The sequence below is a fragment of the Podarcis vaucheri genome (genome assembly GCF_965113315.1).
Source record: "Podarcis vaucheri genome assembly, chromosome: 7".
Taxonomy (NCBI): domain Eukaryota; kingdom Metazoa; phylum Chordata; class Lepidosauria; order Squamata; family Lacertidae; genus Podarcis; species Podarcis vaucheri.
In genome coordinates this window covers 5,875,635-5,892,229 of record NC_138765.1, presented here as the reverse complement: position 1 = coordinate 5,892,229, position 16,595 = coordinate 5,875,635, and the positions used below count along the sequence as shown (strand labels likewise).

Sequence of the window (16,595 nt, the reverse complement as noted above, 5' to 3'; positions counted from 1 at the left end):
CTGTAACCTGAGGTACCACTGTACTGTGGTCCAGGGAGTCAGGATAGTTAGTTCAATATGTGGGCAGGAGTTCAAATCTCCCTGTTTTGGGTTTTCAAATCTGGTCAGTATGACAGAGGGCCAAAGAGACTTCTTCTGTTTGCTTCTTGTTTTCTGTCTGCCTCTGGCATCGTGGCCTGGCATCTTGGCTTCGGCTGCCTCCTGCTCGGACCTTGGAGCTCCTTGGACCTCAAAGCGCAGCATGTGACCCTTGGGCAGGGCGCAGGACTGGCAGAACATTATTTATGTATGCTACAACAGTGGCAAGAATCTTTATTGCACAATATTGGAAGACGGAAGGAACAATGGCAAGAACAGCTGATGAACTATGCAAAATTGGCTAAGCTAGCAGACCAACTACGAGAGAAGGACAAAAAGGACTTCCAAAGAGTCTGGGAACCATTTACAGTTTATTTGCAGAAACAACAGAATGGACTGGATTCATTGGCTGGATTTGAATAAACTTTCACAACTTCTTTTGAGCAACAGATATTTCAGAGAACTGATAAGGAGTTTTATTTCTGCGTAGGAAAAGCAGGATATGATAAATAAAACCAAATAACTCAGCAGAGGGGGAGTTGAAGGAAGTCCACAGGAGGGGAGGGAGAATAATTCTAAATAACATGGTGAATGAGATTTGTATGGCCTCTTTTCCCAATGACCCTCCATCTGACTTGGCTTCCTCCAGCCCCTTGGAAGCTGGGCTCTGCTCCCTGGTGAGGCTGGTCAAAGATTGACGGAGATGGACCCTGGCTGACATCTATCAATTATTTTACCCCAAATAACCTTTAAGCTGGATGATTAAAGGTAAAGGGACCCCTGACCATTAGGTCCAGTCGTGGCCGTCTCTGGGGTTACGGAGCTCATCTCGCTTTATTGGCCGAGGGAGCCGGCATACAGCTTCCGGGTCATGTGGCCAGCATGAATAAGCCGCTTCTGGCAAACCAGAGTAGCACACAGAAATGCCATTTACCTTCCTGCTGGAGCAGTACCTATTTATCTACTTGCACTGGTACACTTTTGAACTGCTAGGTTGGCAGGAGCAGGGACCGAACAATGGGAGCTCACCCTATCATGGGGATTCGAACCGCCTACCTTCTGATCGGCAAGTCCTAGGCTCTGTGGTTTAACCCACAGCGCCATCTGTGTCCCTAAGCTGTATTATTAGCCATCCATAAATTGCACAAGGCATTGTAGCTTCAAGGGCTCAGTTGCATGGCAAATAAAGGAACTCATAGAATCACAGAACTGTGGAGTTGGAAGGGACACCAAGAGTCATCTAGTCCAGCCCTCTGTATGCAGGAATCACAGAATCCCTGAGAGATGACCATCCGAGCTCTGCTTAAAAACCTCCAAGGAAAGAAAGTCCGCCACCTTCCGAGTGCCAGGAGCCAGGGTGCTGGTCAGCAATGAAAGAAACACAGTGTCAGTGACGTCAATTCTTTATTCAATGAAACCCAAGCCTAGTGTTACAACAGCTCTTCATCGTAGGTCTTGCCCCAGTGAGCTCCCTTAGGCTCCTCCTCCCCTGGTTCCTTCCCAAACAATCTGAGACTTCTCCATCTTGCTTACCTTTGCTCCACTCTCTTCATCCCTCTTCGTGTTCTGGGAGACCAGATGACTCTTGGTGTCCCTTCCAACTCCACAGTTCTATGATTCTATGAGTTTTATTTGACAAGCAACTGAGCCCTTGAATCTACAATGCCTTGTGCAATTTATGGATGGCTAATCTTCCAGCTTAAAGGTCATTTTGGGGGAAAGAATCAATAGATGTCAACCGGGGTCCATCTCTGTCAATCTTTGACCAGCCTCACCAGGGAGCAGAGCCCAGCTGCTCTTCTGGCTGCCAAGGGGCTGGAGGAAGCCAAGTCAGGTCATTGGGAACACAGGCCCAGACAGGGCCTGCCAGGACTTTTGCCAGTCCTGCACACTGCCGAAAAGTCACACGCTGTGTTTTAAAACAAAACAAAACAAAAATAGTCATCTTGCGACTTGCTGTTATAGATCCATGTTTGGATACAAGATTAGAACATGAGGAGGTTCAATCTGAAATCAGGCTAGGAAATAAGATTATTCATCTCACAGGACCAGAGATAGAATCATAGAATCATAGAATGGCTGGTAATAGTGGATATCAGGTTATAATCAGTGCCAAATTTGGACTTCCGGTCGGCGCCAGCGTTAATGGCGGTCCTCTTTCCGAGCTCCGGAGGAGGACGGCTCTGCGAGTTCGGGTCTGACCCGCTACGGCAAGCGGGGGACCCCTAAAATCACAGGCGCGGACGCCTGTGAACAAGGAGATTCGGTGGGCACCAGAAGCGCCCCTCTTTACCGCAGAAAGAGCCTTTTTAAAGGCTCCGGAACGACATCGGGGGAGCGCGGTGCTGAGAATCGCTACCCAGCCCGCAGGGTGAAGCCGCGTCGCCATTAGCGGAGAGCGCCGATTCCTTCCTGTAAATTTGGACTGAAAAAAACCCGTGAGTAAGATTGAACATCTATTTAAAACTAAAGCTTAATTTTGAAAATTGGCTGAAAACGGGAAAGGTGAAAAGTAAGGAAGTCTGCCTTTCCCCGACTGCATGACAACTGAAGCAACGAAACTTTTAAAGCTGCATCCGTAAGATACATTGATTTTGACTATTTAAACCTGACATCTGGACTTCAGACCTCCCCTCTGGCTAGCAGGGCAGATGGGAGGAAAAAGAGACATTAAGAGCTGCATGATTTATTTAAAAGAAAAGTCCTCTGCTGTCTCAATAATCTGAAACGGACTGCCAATTAAGAGAATAGGGCACTGAATTGACTCTAAACTTTGGTGAAAGTTACAAGGTTGAGTTCTGCTTGATACAAAGTTTTTGGACTTTGCTGTTACAGTATATTAGACTAAGCTGAGACAGTATCTATTGGAAAAGTGTTGCAACACAACTTTACAAGTCTCCTGATATACATGTTTTAAACTTTCTTTGTCTTCGCATTTGGACATTTTGATTTGCTCCCTCTAGAGGGTAAAGTAAAGGCTGCTACAGCCTAGGGCAGTGGATTTTTCCATCAGGAAACTGTTCCCGTGGGAAACGACCTTGGGGACATGAGTGGTCCAGCAGAAGAGATAACTACAAGAGCTAAGGCTAAACAACAACAACACCAGCAACAGCAACAGCAGCAAAAGAAAAGAGGCTCAATTACAGGTGCAACCTCTACAGGCGCAACTCCCACAGGAACAACAGGACAAGAAAAAGCGACAGCTGTTTCCATGGATGCAGTGACACAAGCTCTACTTAAGATAAACCAATCCTTGGAGACTTTAACAAAGCAGAGTTCAGAAAATACACAGAAACTAACAGAATTAACAGGAAGATTGGATTTGAACACAGAATCTTTAAACAGGCTGGTCCAGGAAAATTCTGCAACACGTAAAATCGCAGAAGAAGCTAGAACCATTGCCGGAGAGACTCAAGAAAAACTAGAACCGATTGCCAAAAAGGTGTATGATCATGAGGCAACTCTGGCTTTGTGGGATTTACAGAGAAAAGAGAGAAACCTGAAATTGAGATCAATTCCAGAGAACGAAGGAGACAATCTTGTGGACTTTCTAACGCAAGAGTTTGCTGATTGTTGGGAAGACTTGGAGGAGGATGAATTTAAGATTACAACAGCTTTCAGACTGGGTAAAAGACAGAACAGAAAGGCACCGAGGGATTGTCTGATTACCCTTAGATCGAAGGAAGAAAGAGATAAAATATTAAGACTACACTTTGAAAAGGCCTTGCAAATTGAAAACTCACCTATACAGATCTTTAAAGATATTCCTAAACATATTTTGGATTTGAGAGCTTTTTACAAGGATTTGGTTTACCTGCTGAAGAAGAACACTATCCTCTTCAGGTGGGAATTCCCACAGGGATTGTCTTTTGATTATAAAGGAAAGAAGGTGAAAATAAAGACGATACAAGACAAAGAGAGATTCTTGGAAAGGAACCGAGAGGACTTACAGAAGGGAACTGTGGATCCAATTGCAGAACAGAGGAGAGCGCTAGACATCCTGAACTTATCGTTTGGACAGAATCTACCACCATCAGAGGAAGAGCAACAACTTGGAGCTGTTGGAGGAGTATCAGGAAAATAACAAGATGGCCCTGCAATTCCTTAGTTGGAATTGTAATGGGCTCAATATGCCTTTGAGGAGACGACAGGTTTTTCATATTTTGAACAGAGAACAACTGGATTTGATATGTTTACAAGAGACCCATATAACCAGGGCTCACAGGAGACTACTTATAAACAAAAGATTAGGACAAGAATTTATTTCATCGGACAAAGTTAAAAAAAGAGGAGTTGTGATCTATGTAAAAGAAAAGTGGGCCCCAAAAATGATGTTTAAAGATGAACAAGGAAGATATCTGGCAGTTGAGATACAAGTACAAGGAGAAAAATTTCTGATAGTTGGAATTTATGCACCAAATGAAGGCGAGGCAGAATTCTTCAAGAAACTTCATGAAACCCTGATGGATTATTTGGATTACAATATGATAATTATGGGAGATATGAATGGTGTGGTTTCTACTAACATGGACAAGGCACAAAGACTGACAATCTCCAAGGAAGGGAGACTTCCGAAGACCTTCTTTGAAATGACTGAAAATATGGACTTAATAGACATATGGAGAACAAGGAACCCTCTTGAGAGAGAGGGAACTTTTTTCTCCCAAGCAATGATGAGGACTATTATAAACTTGATGAATGCTAGAATGTCGAGGTTTTGAGAAAGAAAGGGTTACAGCGATATAAGACTAGATTAAAGAAAAGATTAAGACGACAGAGGTTGGACAGAAATATTTAGAAGTTGCTAAAAAATTTTTGGACATTGGGATGCAGAAAGGGGAGGTATGGGGGAGTCTGAGAAAAGAGGTTTATGGAAAAAAGGTTATGAAACTATACGTGTTTGTATGTCTTTTTATATGTTTGTTTGTTTTAAAATTTTTTTGTAAAACTAATAAAAAAAATTATAAAAAAATATAATCAGTGCCAAATTTGGTAGGAACCTGCCAACCCCGAGTTTGTTTCTTAAAATATGTCAGAAATATACATGGCAGCATAGGTCATTGGCTGGGCGGTGCCTCAAATGAATAAACATTTCTGAAATTGTGATACATAGAGCCTTCTGAAAGCAAATGTGAAGGGGAAAGTCTGGCCTATTTCTCCATCCTTGAGCAATGGTCAACCTATCCACAGCCAACAAATCTAGAAAAAGAGCTTTACAAACTAGTTCTGCACTGCAAGCTTTGAATATTTATGATAGACAGAAACAGACATCAAGATTCACTGGTGTGCCTGCAATCTCTGAAATTTCTTGTGCAACTTGTCTCCAAAACATGAATATTTTTGATGGTACCAATGCAGATACATTGCCAAAGGAATTGGTCTTATGTATGATCTTGGCAGCTCAAATGTTGTTGAGTCGTTTAGTTGTGTCTGCCTCTTCGTGACCCCCTGGACCAGAGCACGCCAGGCACTCCTGTCTTCCACTGCCTCCCGCAGTTTGGTCAAACTCATGACCAAATAGTCATTACAAAATCTTACACTGGGTGCTTGGCAACGCTCACTGTGGGATATAGCGATAATGAAGAAAGCTGTGAATCATTTGAGAGTTTTGACAAGGCATATGACTTGGCATTCCTTTATTGCACATACTGAAGGCAGCCCTGTTCAGGGAAGTTTTTAATGTGTGACATTTTAATGTATTTTTAATCTTTGTTGGAAGCCGCCCAGAGTGGCTGGGGAAACCCAACCAGATGGGCAGGGTACAAATAAGTTGTTGTTGTTGTTGTTGTTGTTGTTGTTGTTGTTGTTATACAAAGGAAGCCTCTTTCTCAAGATAACCCTTCTCCCCAGCCCGGCAGATCTGGAACTAGCCTTGGAAGTCAGTCTTTTTTGCTTGGACTTTGTTATGCTGACCCATGTGCCTCTCTTAAAATTTTGTTTTTCATCTTTTCATTCCCATCTCCTGTTATAACTGTTCTCTCTGTTTTATGTACATTATAAAATGAATTTTTTAAAAGGAAAATCAAATCCCCAATCCAGTCTTCCACAACCTGGTGCCCTCCATATCAGTTTTCTGAAAATTCATCAACCATTTAGTGCAAATTTCTCCTAACATTGCCTTTTTCGTATGCACAATTGCCTAAGAACAGTGGCGTAGCGTGGGTTGTCAGCACCTGGGGCAAGGCAAGTAATTTGCGCCCCCTAACCCCTAACCTGCCGCCGCTGCCAGCTTCCTCTTGCTGCTGCCTGGTCTGGTCTGGTGTGGTTCTCTCCCGCGCTCAGCGCTGCGCTGGGCGGCCGCTGCATTGTCCCTCCCCCAGACAGTCCCTCGCTCTCTCTCCGCACCGCACGCCTGGCACCCACCCCCTCCACAGTGGGTGGCGACACGGTGGCTCGGATCGGATTCGCACAGCCAGCACTGCAGTGAGAGAGAGTGAGTGAGCCAGGTAGGGGCAGAGAGCTGCGAGTGCGAGCGCCCCCCCAGATGTTGTGCCCGGTGTGGCCGGCCCCCCTGCACCCCCCACGCTACGCCACTGTCTAAGAAGCACATTTTTGCAAAACAGTTCAAGTCCACCAGGTGAGTTGGGGTCTTCCTTCTCCTCCTTGCACGGACAGGCCTTCAAAGAGAGGGCTTTCCTACTTTACGGCCAATCTCTCAGGAGTGCAGAGGTACTGAGAGAGAAACCGAGATCTCCTTGCACCGCAACACAGGAAGGGAGAGATCAGTGTTGGCGCCAGGACGCTGACAGCTGGTATTTGGGGGGCACCTTCCCAAGGCCCACGGCCGCCGGTGCGAGGCTGATCTGGCTTGGGGGCACAGGGGACTGGAGGGTGAAGGCCTGCAGGATGGTGGTGAAGAAGAGGAACAGCTCCATGCGTGCCAACCCTTCGCCCATGCAAATACGCTTCCCTGTCAAGAGAAAAACGCAAAATCTGTCAGGCAGGTGGAAGGAGCCCTCTGACAGAACCCACCCTCGAATTTATTCCCCCGTGAAAGAAGTTTCCGTTCTTCTACCTCATTCTTGGGGTGCTTTAGGAATTTCCTTTAGAAACAAGTATTAATTAAGGAATGAAGGATTTATATCTAGATGTTAGGATAGAGATGATAAAGAAAACAGGAAAACAGGAAGACACAATGAGAGATAAAGGAGGTGCTGTGGGATTGGTGGAAGTCAATGTCTTGTCGTTGTTGTTTTAGTGTTTATAATATTAACTTGTAAGATATGGATTTGTTGTTGCTGTTGCTTTCTTTAGTTTTCAAATGCTGTTTTTTGTGTGTTGTGTATTGTTATTTTTTGATATCTTTCATGGTGTTGTTTGGAAAATACTAATAAAATTTATTTTTAAAAAATCAATAAAAAGAAGAAGAAGAAAGGAATGAACCATGGTATGTTTTTATTTCGTCTTTAACATCTATGGATTATTTCTGTTGTACGGTTTTAAAACCAATAAAGCATTTTTTAAAAACACTCTGTGAGGTGAGTGAGGCTGAGAGACTTCAGGGAAGTAAGACTAGCCCAAGGTCACCCAGCAGCTGCATGTGGAGAAGCGGGGAATCAAACCCGGTTCACCAGATTACGAGTCTACCACTCTTAACCACTACACCACACTGGCTTTCAAACAGATTTAGTAGGAACAATTACTCATAGGTATGTTGATCAATAGCTAATAATAATAATAATAATAATAATAATAATAATAATAATTTATTATTTATACCACGCCCATCTGGCTGGGCTTCCCCAGCCACTCTGGGCGGCTTCCCAAAAAATATTAAAATACTGTAATATTATGCATAGGCATTAAAAGAAAGTGTTAAATGGCTGATAGGTGCAGTGGCGTAGCGTGGGTTGTCAGCACCCGGGGCAAGGCAAGTAATTTGTGCTCCCTAACCCGGGGCAAGGCAAGTAATCTGCGCCCCCTAACCCCTAACCTGCCGCCGCTGCCAGCTTCCTCTTGCTGCTGCCTGGTCTGGTCTGGTGTGGTTCTCTCCCGCGCTCAGCGCTGCGCTGGGCGGCCGCTGCACTGTCCCTCCCCCAGATAGTCCCTCGCTCTCTCTCTGCACCGCACGCCTGGCACCCACCCCCTCCACAGTGGGCGGCGACCTGGCGGCTCGGATTGGATTCGCACAGCCAGCACTGCAGTGAGAGAGAGTGAGTGAGCCAGGTAGGGGCAGAGAGCTGCGAGTGCGAGCACCCCCCCAGATGTTGTGCCCGGTGCGGCCGGCCCCCCCTACACCCCCACGCTACGCCACTGGATAGGTGAAAAGATGCGCTGGAAGAGTCACGGTTGAAACAGGGCCGCTTCCATGAGAGGTCCAGAGGATGGCAACATGGGAACGGGCCTTTTCTGCAGTGGCTCCCCGTTTCTGGGATGCGCTACACAGGGAGTCTCACTTGGTGCCTTCATTATAAATCTTTGGGTGCCGGGCAAAAATTTCCTCTTTGGCCTCTATCTGCGGCCCTTTGCATTGGGTGGGGTGTTTCATAGAATCATAGAATCCTAGAGTTGGAAGAGACCACAAGGGCCATCGAGTCCAACCCCCTGCCAAGCAGGAAACACCATCAGAGCCCTCCTGACATATGGTTGTCAAGCCTCTGTTTAAAGACCTCCAAAGGAGGAGACTCCACCACACTCCTTGGCAGCAAATTCCACTGTCGAACAGCTCTTACTGTCAGGAAGTTCTTCCTAATGTTGAGGTGGAATCTTCTTTCTTGTAGTTTGGATCCATTGCTCCGTGTCCGCTTCTCTGGAGCAGCAGAAAACAACCTTTCTCCCTCCTCTATGTGACATCCTTTTATATATTTGAACATGGCTATCATATCACCCCTTAACCTCCTCTTCTCCAGGCTAAACATGCCCAGCTCCCTTAGCCGTTCCTCATAAGGCATCGTTTCCAGGCCTTTGACCATTTTGGTTGCCCTCCTCTGGACACGTTCCAGTTTGTCAGTGTCCTTCTTGAACTGTGGTGCCCAGAACTGGACACAGTACTCCAGGTGAGGTCTGACCAGAGCAGAATACAGTGGCACTATTACTTCCCTTGATCTAGATGCTATACTCCTATTGATGCAGCCCAGAATTGCATTGGCTTTTTTAGCTGCCGCATCACACTGTTGGCTCATGTCAAGTTTGTGGTCAACCAAGACTCCTGTTTGTAATGTAGTCTTTCAATGGGGTGTACAGCAACAGGTTGATAAGTGGTCAACCCAGCCCCTCTCCTACGCTGTCCTTGGCAGGTACAACGCAGGAGAGCCCTGCGGGATCAGGCCCCCGAGCCCTGCATCCTGTTCTCCCAGTGGCCCCCAGATGCCTGCGAGAAGCCAAGACAAGTAGGACTAGAACAGAGGTTCCTTTCTCTGACCCTCCTGAGAAGGACCGTCCAGAAATGAATCTCATAGGAGAGAGACCACCCACCAACGCCGCTCCCCACTCCCCTCCCGTTGGAATGGAAGGAGACCCCTCCCTCCCCACGTACCTGCTGAGAAAGGCATGAAGGCCTCCACCTTCTTGAAGCAGCCTTGGCTATCCAAGAATCTCCCTGGGTCAAACTCTTGAGGGTTGGAGTGCTGCTCTGAGTCATAGTGAACGCTGCTCAGCAAAGGATAGATGTAGGTCCCCTAGGAGAAGCATATACAGTGGTACCTCGGGTTACAAATGCTTCAGCTTACAGACGCTTCAGGTTACAGACTCTGCTAACCCAGAAATAGTACCTTGGGTTAAGAACTTTGCTTCAGGATGAGAACAGAAATTGTGCTCCGGTGGTGCGCCGGCAGCGGGAGGCCCCGTTAGCTAAAGTGGTACCTCAGGTTAAGAACAGTTTCAGGTCAATCAATGAAATTTTATTAATATTTTCATATTGAGATATTTGTAGACTATCTTCTTTTCTCTCTCTATTTTTTCTTCTTTTTCTTCTACTTTTTTCTCTCTTTTATAAATGTGTCCTTATTTAAAATATGTTTGTATGTATTTGCAATATTTTGCTTACATTTTGTAATAATTATGTTAAATAATATAATATATAATATATATATAATATAATAATATATAAAATAACAATAATATAATATATAATATAATATATATAAAAATAATATATATCAAAGAACAGTTTCAGGTTAATGACATACCTCCAGAACGAATTAAGTTCTTAACCCGAGGTACCACTGTAGTTATTTATTTCCTTCACATCTGATGGGAGGGTGTTCCACAGGGTGGGTGCCACCATCAAGAAGGCCCTCTGCCTGGTTGCCTATAACCTCACTTCTTTCAGTGAGGGAACCACCAGAAGGCCCTCAGAGCTGGACCTCAGTGTCCTGGCAGAACGATGGGGGTGGAGACGCTCCTTCAGGTATACTGGACTGAGGCCATTTGGGGCTTTAAAGGTAAGCACCAACACTTTGAATTAGAATCATAGAATCATAGAATCCTAGAGTTGGAAGAGACCACAAGGGCCATCGAGTCCAACCCCCTGCCAAGCAGGAAACACCATCAGAGCCCTCCTGACATATGGTTGTCAAGCCTCTGCTTAAAGACCTCCAAAGGAGGAGACTCCACCACACTCCTTGGCAGCAAATTCCACTGTCGAACAGCTCTTACTGTCAGGAAGTTCTTCCTAATGTTGAGGTGGAATCTTCTTTCTTGTAGTTTGGATCCATTGCTCCGTGTCCGCTTCTCTGGAGCAGCAGAAAACAACCTTTCTCCCTCCTCTATGTGACATCCTTTTATATATTTGAACATGGCTATCATATCACCCCTTAACCTCCTCTTCTCCAGGCTAAACATGCCCAGCTCCCTTAGCCGTTCCTCATAAGGCCTTTGACCATTTTGGTTGCCCTCCTCTGGACACGTTCCAGTTTGTCAGTGTCCTTCTTGAACTGTGGTGCCCAGAACTGGACACAGTATTCCAGGTGAGGTCTGACCAGAGCAGAATACAGTGGCACTATTACTTCCCTTGATCTAGATGCTATACTCCTATTGATGCAGCCCAGAATTGCATTGGCTTTTTTAGCTGCCGCGTCACACTGTTGGCTCATGACAAGTTTGTGGTCAACCAAGACTCCTAGATCCTTTTCACTTGTACTGCTCTCAAGCCAGGTGTCCCCCATCTTGTATTTGTGCCTCTCATTTTTTCCCCCCAAGTGCAATAAATTGTGCTCGGAAACGTACTGGGAGCCAGCGAAGATCCTTTAGGCCTGGTGTTATATGTTCCCGGCAGCCTTTCTCAGTCACCAGTCTAGCTGCCGCATTCTGGATTAGTCACCTTCAAAGTTAGCGCCCCATAGACCTCATCCCACTAATTCATTGCAGGTGGTTGAATACGGTGACCCTTTGGGTCCCTTCTGACTCTTTAATTCTATGATTATTGGCTTGCCAGCAGCAGCATTCCAACTCTAGAGAAACCCAGTGTTGATTTTGCTTCAAAATCTTCCCTGCACTTTACATCATTTAGTAGTATTAAAAAGATCCAGATGGACAAGCATCCTGGCAGACAGATAAGGCAGCTTCCTGGGAGCTTTGAAATATACCCATTTCACAGGTGGAGAACTGACTCCTGTGGATAAATGCCTTTCCAAGGCAAGTCCAGGTGTGATATGGGAGGCACTGAGCTCAAATCCTGTCCCCGCCCTGACCCAGGAGTTTCAGACCAGTTGCATGGAGGGCCCGAAGGCTGGATCCTGATCCCTCCACCCCTGCTGGGAATCTTACCTTGGGGATGACATAACCCCTGAAGTGGATGTCTTTCCTGGCCATGCGGGGAAGATTCATGGGTAGGATATCGCTGAATCGCTGGATCTCGTGCAAGACAGCCTCCATATAGGGCATTTTGTTCCTGTCCTCACTGGCTGGGGTCCGGTCCCTCCCAATCACTCGATCGATTTCCTCGTGGAGCTTTTCTTGGGGAAAAGAGAACAATTCCTGTGTTACAGGGAGCTGAGCAAGATGACATTTTGAGTCCCTTACAACTGTACAATACCATCATTCTATGACTGGGCACCTGTTCACAATCAGGATAGCACCATGCCTTTCTCTCTTGACACCCTTTCACTGGGACATTTTTGGGGATGGAGGGAGGACAAGACGGAGGGGCCATGGGCACAAATCCCTCTCGTCTGGGAACTGTGTGTATACCGTATTTTTTGCTCTATGTTGTTGTTTAGTCGTTTAGTCGTGCCCGACTCTTCGTGACCCCATGGACCAGAGCATGCTCTATAAGACTCACTTTTCCCCTCCTAAAAAGTAAGGGGAAATGTGTGTGCGTCTTACGGAGCGAATGCAGGCTGCGCAGCTATCCCAGAAGCCAAAACAGCAAGAGGGATTGCTGCTTTCACTGCGCAGCAATCCCTCTTGCTGTTCTGGCTTCTGAGATTCAGAATATTTTTTTCCTCTTGTTTTCCTCCTCCAAAAACTAGGTGCGTCTTGTGGTCTGTTGCGTCTTATAGAGCGAAAAATACGGTAACCTTTTTCTAGATGATGTTACTCACGCCAGGACAGAACTACATGCCCCGTTAATCTCACATCTTGACTACTACAGTCACTTCTATTTGGGGCTTCCCTTGAGGGTGGAAATTGCCTGTTTCTTTATCTTACTGCATTCATAGATCACCTTTTCCTCCATGGAAATCAAGGTGGGGTACATGGTCCACACAGCCCTCCATGGAGAAGAGTGCACTAAAGTTTGGGCTGTTGCCTTCCATCATCAGCTTGATCTGTTCTTGGCATCTGACCGTCTTGAGAGACAATGGAGTGTGCCACCAGGGGTGAAGTCAAACGGCTGTGTTATGAGCACGAAAGTGACCTCCCCAGGGCGCAAGCCTGGGCAGCGTTTCTGGAGGTCCTGGGCCGCTCAGATGACAAGACCCCCCTTTCGGCCTTCCTGATGTGGTCCAAAGGAAAGCAGAGCACGACGTTTGGTACCAGCTGGGCTGCAGGAGTTGCAGGAAGGTGGCGTACAAGGTGCCATCCAAGCGTCTTAGGGACCTCAGTCCTGATTTGTGTAGGGCAGGAATGTCCAACTTCAAGTAGGCTGTGAGCTACTATCCAGTATCAAAAGCTGTCATTCTTCAAAATAAAAAAATTCCTTCCAGTAGCACCTTAAAGACCAACTAAGTTAGTTCTTGGTATGAGCTTTCGTGTGCATGCACACTTCTTCAGATACACTGCCTTTTCCTGTAAGACCTATTACAGTCGTTAAGAGTCGTCAACAGGCTCTCTCAGCTATCTGCCTATCTCCCATTCCCACCACCCTTCTGAGTAACACCCCTCCCCACCTTCTCACTATATAGAAGGATCTGGCAACTTCTGTTTCAGTGTATCTGAAGAAGTGTGCATGCACACGAAAGCTCATACCAAGAACTAACTTAGTTGGTCTTTAAGGTGCTACTGGAAGGAATTTTTTTATTTTGACTATGGCAGACCAACACGGCTACCTATCTACTACTGGAACCATGTCATTCTTCAGCAAGCATTCCATTCTCTCACCCTTCAGAAGTCATTTAAATGCCCCTTAAAGGTAAAGGTAAAGGGACCCCTGACCATTAGGTCCAGTCATGGCCGACTCTGGGGTTGCGGCACTCATCTTGCTTTATTGGCTGAGGGAGCCGGCGTACAGCTTCCGGGTCATGTGGCCAGCAGGACTGAGCTGCTTCTGGCAAACCAGAGAAGCGCACGGAAACGCCGTTTACCTTCTGCCAGGAAACTGACATCAGAGCGAAAGGAGAAGGAGAGGCTCCCCGATTCTGCAGGAGAAGGTACCAGCACCAGGGGGAACACCAAGGATCCAGGAGGGCAAATGGGAGAAGAGGGGGAAGAGCTCCGGGATTCTTCCCTGGACATCAGTGAGGAGAGCACTGGTCCTCCACTACCCACGCCCTCCCTGAGCAGAAGACTCCCGCGCAGTGAGAGGCGGAGACGACTGGGGGTCAAACAGCTTTTATGCTGGAAAAGGTTTAAGAAACGCCCACAGACAGATTCTGCTAGCGACTGAGGCAGCCACGCTGAGATGGGCTGTGCAGTCAGGATGGTTTAACCCAGGCAATTAAGCTCCCTAACGGGGACAGTTTATGCACGAGTAACTCAAATCCACTACACCTTCCCACCGGAGCGGTACCTATTTATCTACCTGCACTTTGACGTGCTTTCGAACTGCTAGGTTGGCAGGAGCAGGGACAGAGCAACGGGAGCTCACTCTGTCACAGGGATATGAACCACCGACCTTCTGATCGGCAAGTCCTATACTCTGTGGTTTAACCCACAGTGCCACCCGCGTCCCCTCAATGCCCCTTGGTTCCCTCTAAAGCACATGCAGAAACTGCCTATTTGACCTTGAACCCACTTTGGATCTCGTCCGCTCCAGCTGCCAGAGCCTGCCTTCGCTTGCAGGGGAAGCTGCTAACTCACAGAGGGTTTGATACCCATAGGCCACCCTCACTTGGCTTAGCCAGCCAATCAAAGTCATACTACCCTGAACACACCCAACCGTGTCTGAGCTTGGAAGCTAAGCAGGGTCAGGCCTGGTTAGCATGTGGATGGGAGACCATTTGGAGATACCAGATGCCCTAGGCTTTTCCTCCTTTTGGGTGTATGGAGTGATAGGGGAGTGGTAGTACCTCTGGTTGGGGACACGTCCTACTCCTTCTGGGGTATTTTGTCCACCTCTGGTCCCTACCCAACACTCTTCTCTCACCTGTGGCTCCCAGAAGCTGTCAGCATGCGACAGTGGACACACCCTGGGAACAGCTTGGCCTGTAGCTGTAGAAGTTCAGGTGATTCTCATAGGTTTCCTCCTTCTGCCCTCACCTTGAATCTGTGGATACTTCAGCATGGTGAGGAATCCATATCTCAGGGTGGTGCCGGTCGTCTCCGTCCCAGCAAAGAACAAGTTGAAGGTGGCCATGACCAAATTCTCCATGCAAAATTCAGAAGCCGGGTTATTCTTTTCCTGCCAAGAGATCGAGGTCAGCTATAATGCCTGCACTGAAGGGGGGGTCAGACTAGATGCCACTTGGGGTCCCTTCCAATTCCACAATTCTCTGAAACCTGCAGACAGCACGTTTTAGGGGGGGCAGATGATGGAGATGAGGAAGTTCATTCCTTACCTGATCCATCTTAACTAAGAAGCAGTCAATGTAGTTGTGGGGGTCAGAGGGATCCAGCGAGGCCTGCTGCATCTTGATCCTCTCCTCTATGAAGCGGATGATCCCCTGGGAACATTTGCTGCCCGCTTGGTGGGATCCGGGGATCTTCTCCATGATCTCCGGGAAAATATTGTACAGCTGCGGGGGAAGAAGATGGGGAGCAATGGAAGGGCGTTACCACATTTGGCTGACCTGAGTATGTGTCTCCTGCAAACTCAGATTCCCAGAAAAAGGCACATGCTGAGAAGAAGAAGAAGAAGAGTTTGGATTTGGTATCTCGCTTTATCACTACCCGAAGGAGTCTCAAAGCAGCTAACATTCTCCTTTCCCTTCCTCCCCCACAACAAACACTCTGTGAGGTGAGTGGGGCTGAGAGACTTCAGAGAAGTGTGACTGGCCCAAGGTCACCCAGCAGCTGCATGTGGAGGAGCGGAGACGCGAACCCGGTTCCCCAGATTACGAGACTACCGCTCTTAACCACTACACCACACTGAGGCTTATGCCTTCCTGGAAAAGTGACCCTTGACTCTTTGCACATGCTCATGGGTCCTTGGGCTTTCCTTTCCAAAAGCCTTCCTTCGCTTCAGAAATTCCAGCGCTGCCTTCTGCCCTGCAAGACCCACGAGTGAGAACACTCTACACAATGAACTGGAGAGACGGATTCAGCCCATTGCTGTGGTTGCTTAGCATAAGGCGGTCAGGTGGGGGGCAAACTGAGCCCCCTAGGCAACAAATCGCTCCTTCCTGCCACAGATTTATGAACCCTGACCTAATAATCTGGTATTTCTGGTATTCAGGGCTTTGGCAAATTGCTCTCCTGGAAGGGAGATTCCATAAGCGAAAATATCTAGGGCAGAGCTTGAAGGACTAGATAGGCAGACGGATAGGTGGCATGATTTTAATTCTTATACAAGAATTGAGAGACGTGGTCACTCAGTGCAGCCTGCCTTTGCAAACGTCTGTCTCATTTAAGACTAGAGAGAACTTTGAGCGTCCATAATGATGGATCTTGGCTTCTGTTTATTTCCTTGATACACCAGGAATATTGTGCTGGAAAACCACCTCAGAAACATTGGACTCTAAGAGGGATGCATTTGAATAAAATATGTTAATTGAATCAAACTTCCAAACTCTTATGGAAAGATGCTGAAATTCTTAAAGTGACCTTAACAGAAAAGCCAAACCATTGCTTTTGTTTTCTTTTGTTGTTTATGGCTTGGTTGTTGCCATATATGTGTTTTTTGACCAAACTGTGGGAGGCAGTGGAAGACAGAAGTGCCTGGCGTGCTCTGGTCCATGGGGTCACGAAGAGTCGGACACGACTAAACGACTAAGCAACAACAACAATGTATTTTTCAGATTGCTATAATTCAAAATGATGGA

General features: G+C 46.8%; 1 protein-coding gene across 1 annotated transcript in view; it reads right to left on the bottom strand.

The window, feature by feature from the left end:
• LOC309536833 (cytochrome P450 2F3-like) overlaps window positions 1-16,595 on the bottom strand; it is a 109,664-nt gene that overhangs the window by 83,917 nt on the left and 9,152 nt on the right. Inside the window, exons 5-8 of the mRNA XM_082231192.1 lie at window positions 15,174-15,350; window positions 14,875-15,016; window positions 11,785-11,972; window positions 9,554-9,695 (exon numbers count right to left, since the gene is read on the bottom strand). Of these exons, the coding sequence (XP_082087318.1) occupies window positions 9,554-9,695; window positions 11,785-11,972; window positions 14,875-15,016; window positions 15,174-15,350 (649 nt within the window). The remainder of the gene's footprint in view (window positions 1-9,553; window positions 9,696-11,784; window positions 11,973-14,874; window positions 15,017-15,173; window positions 15,351-16,595) is intronic.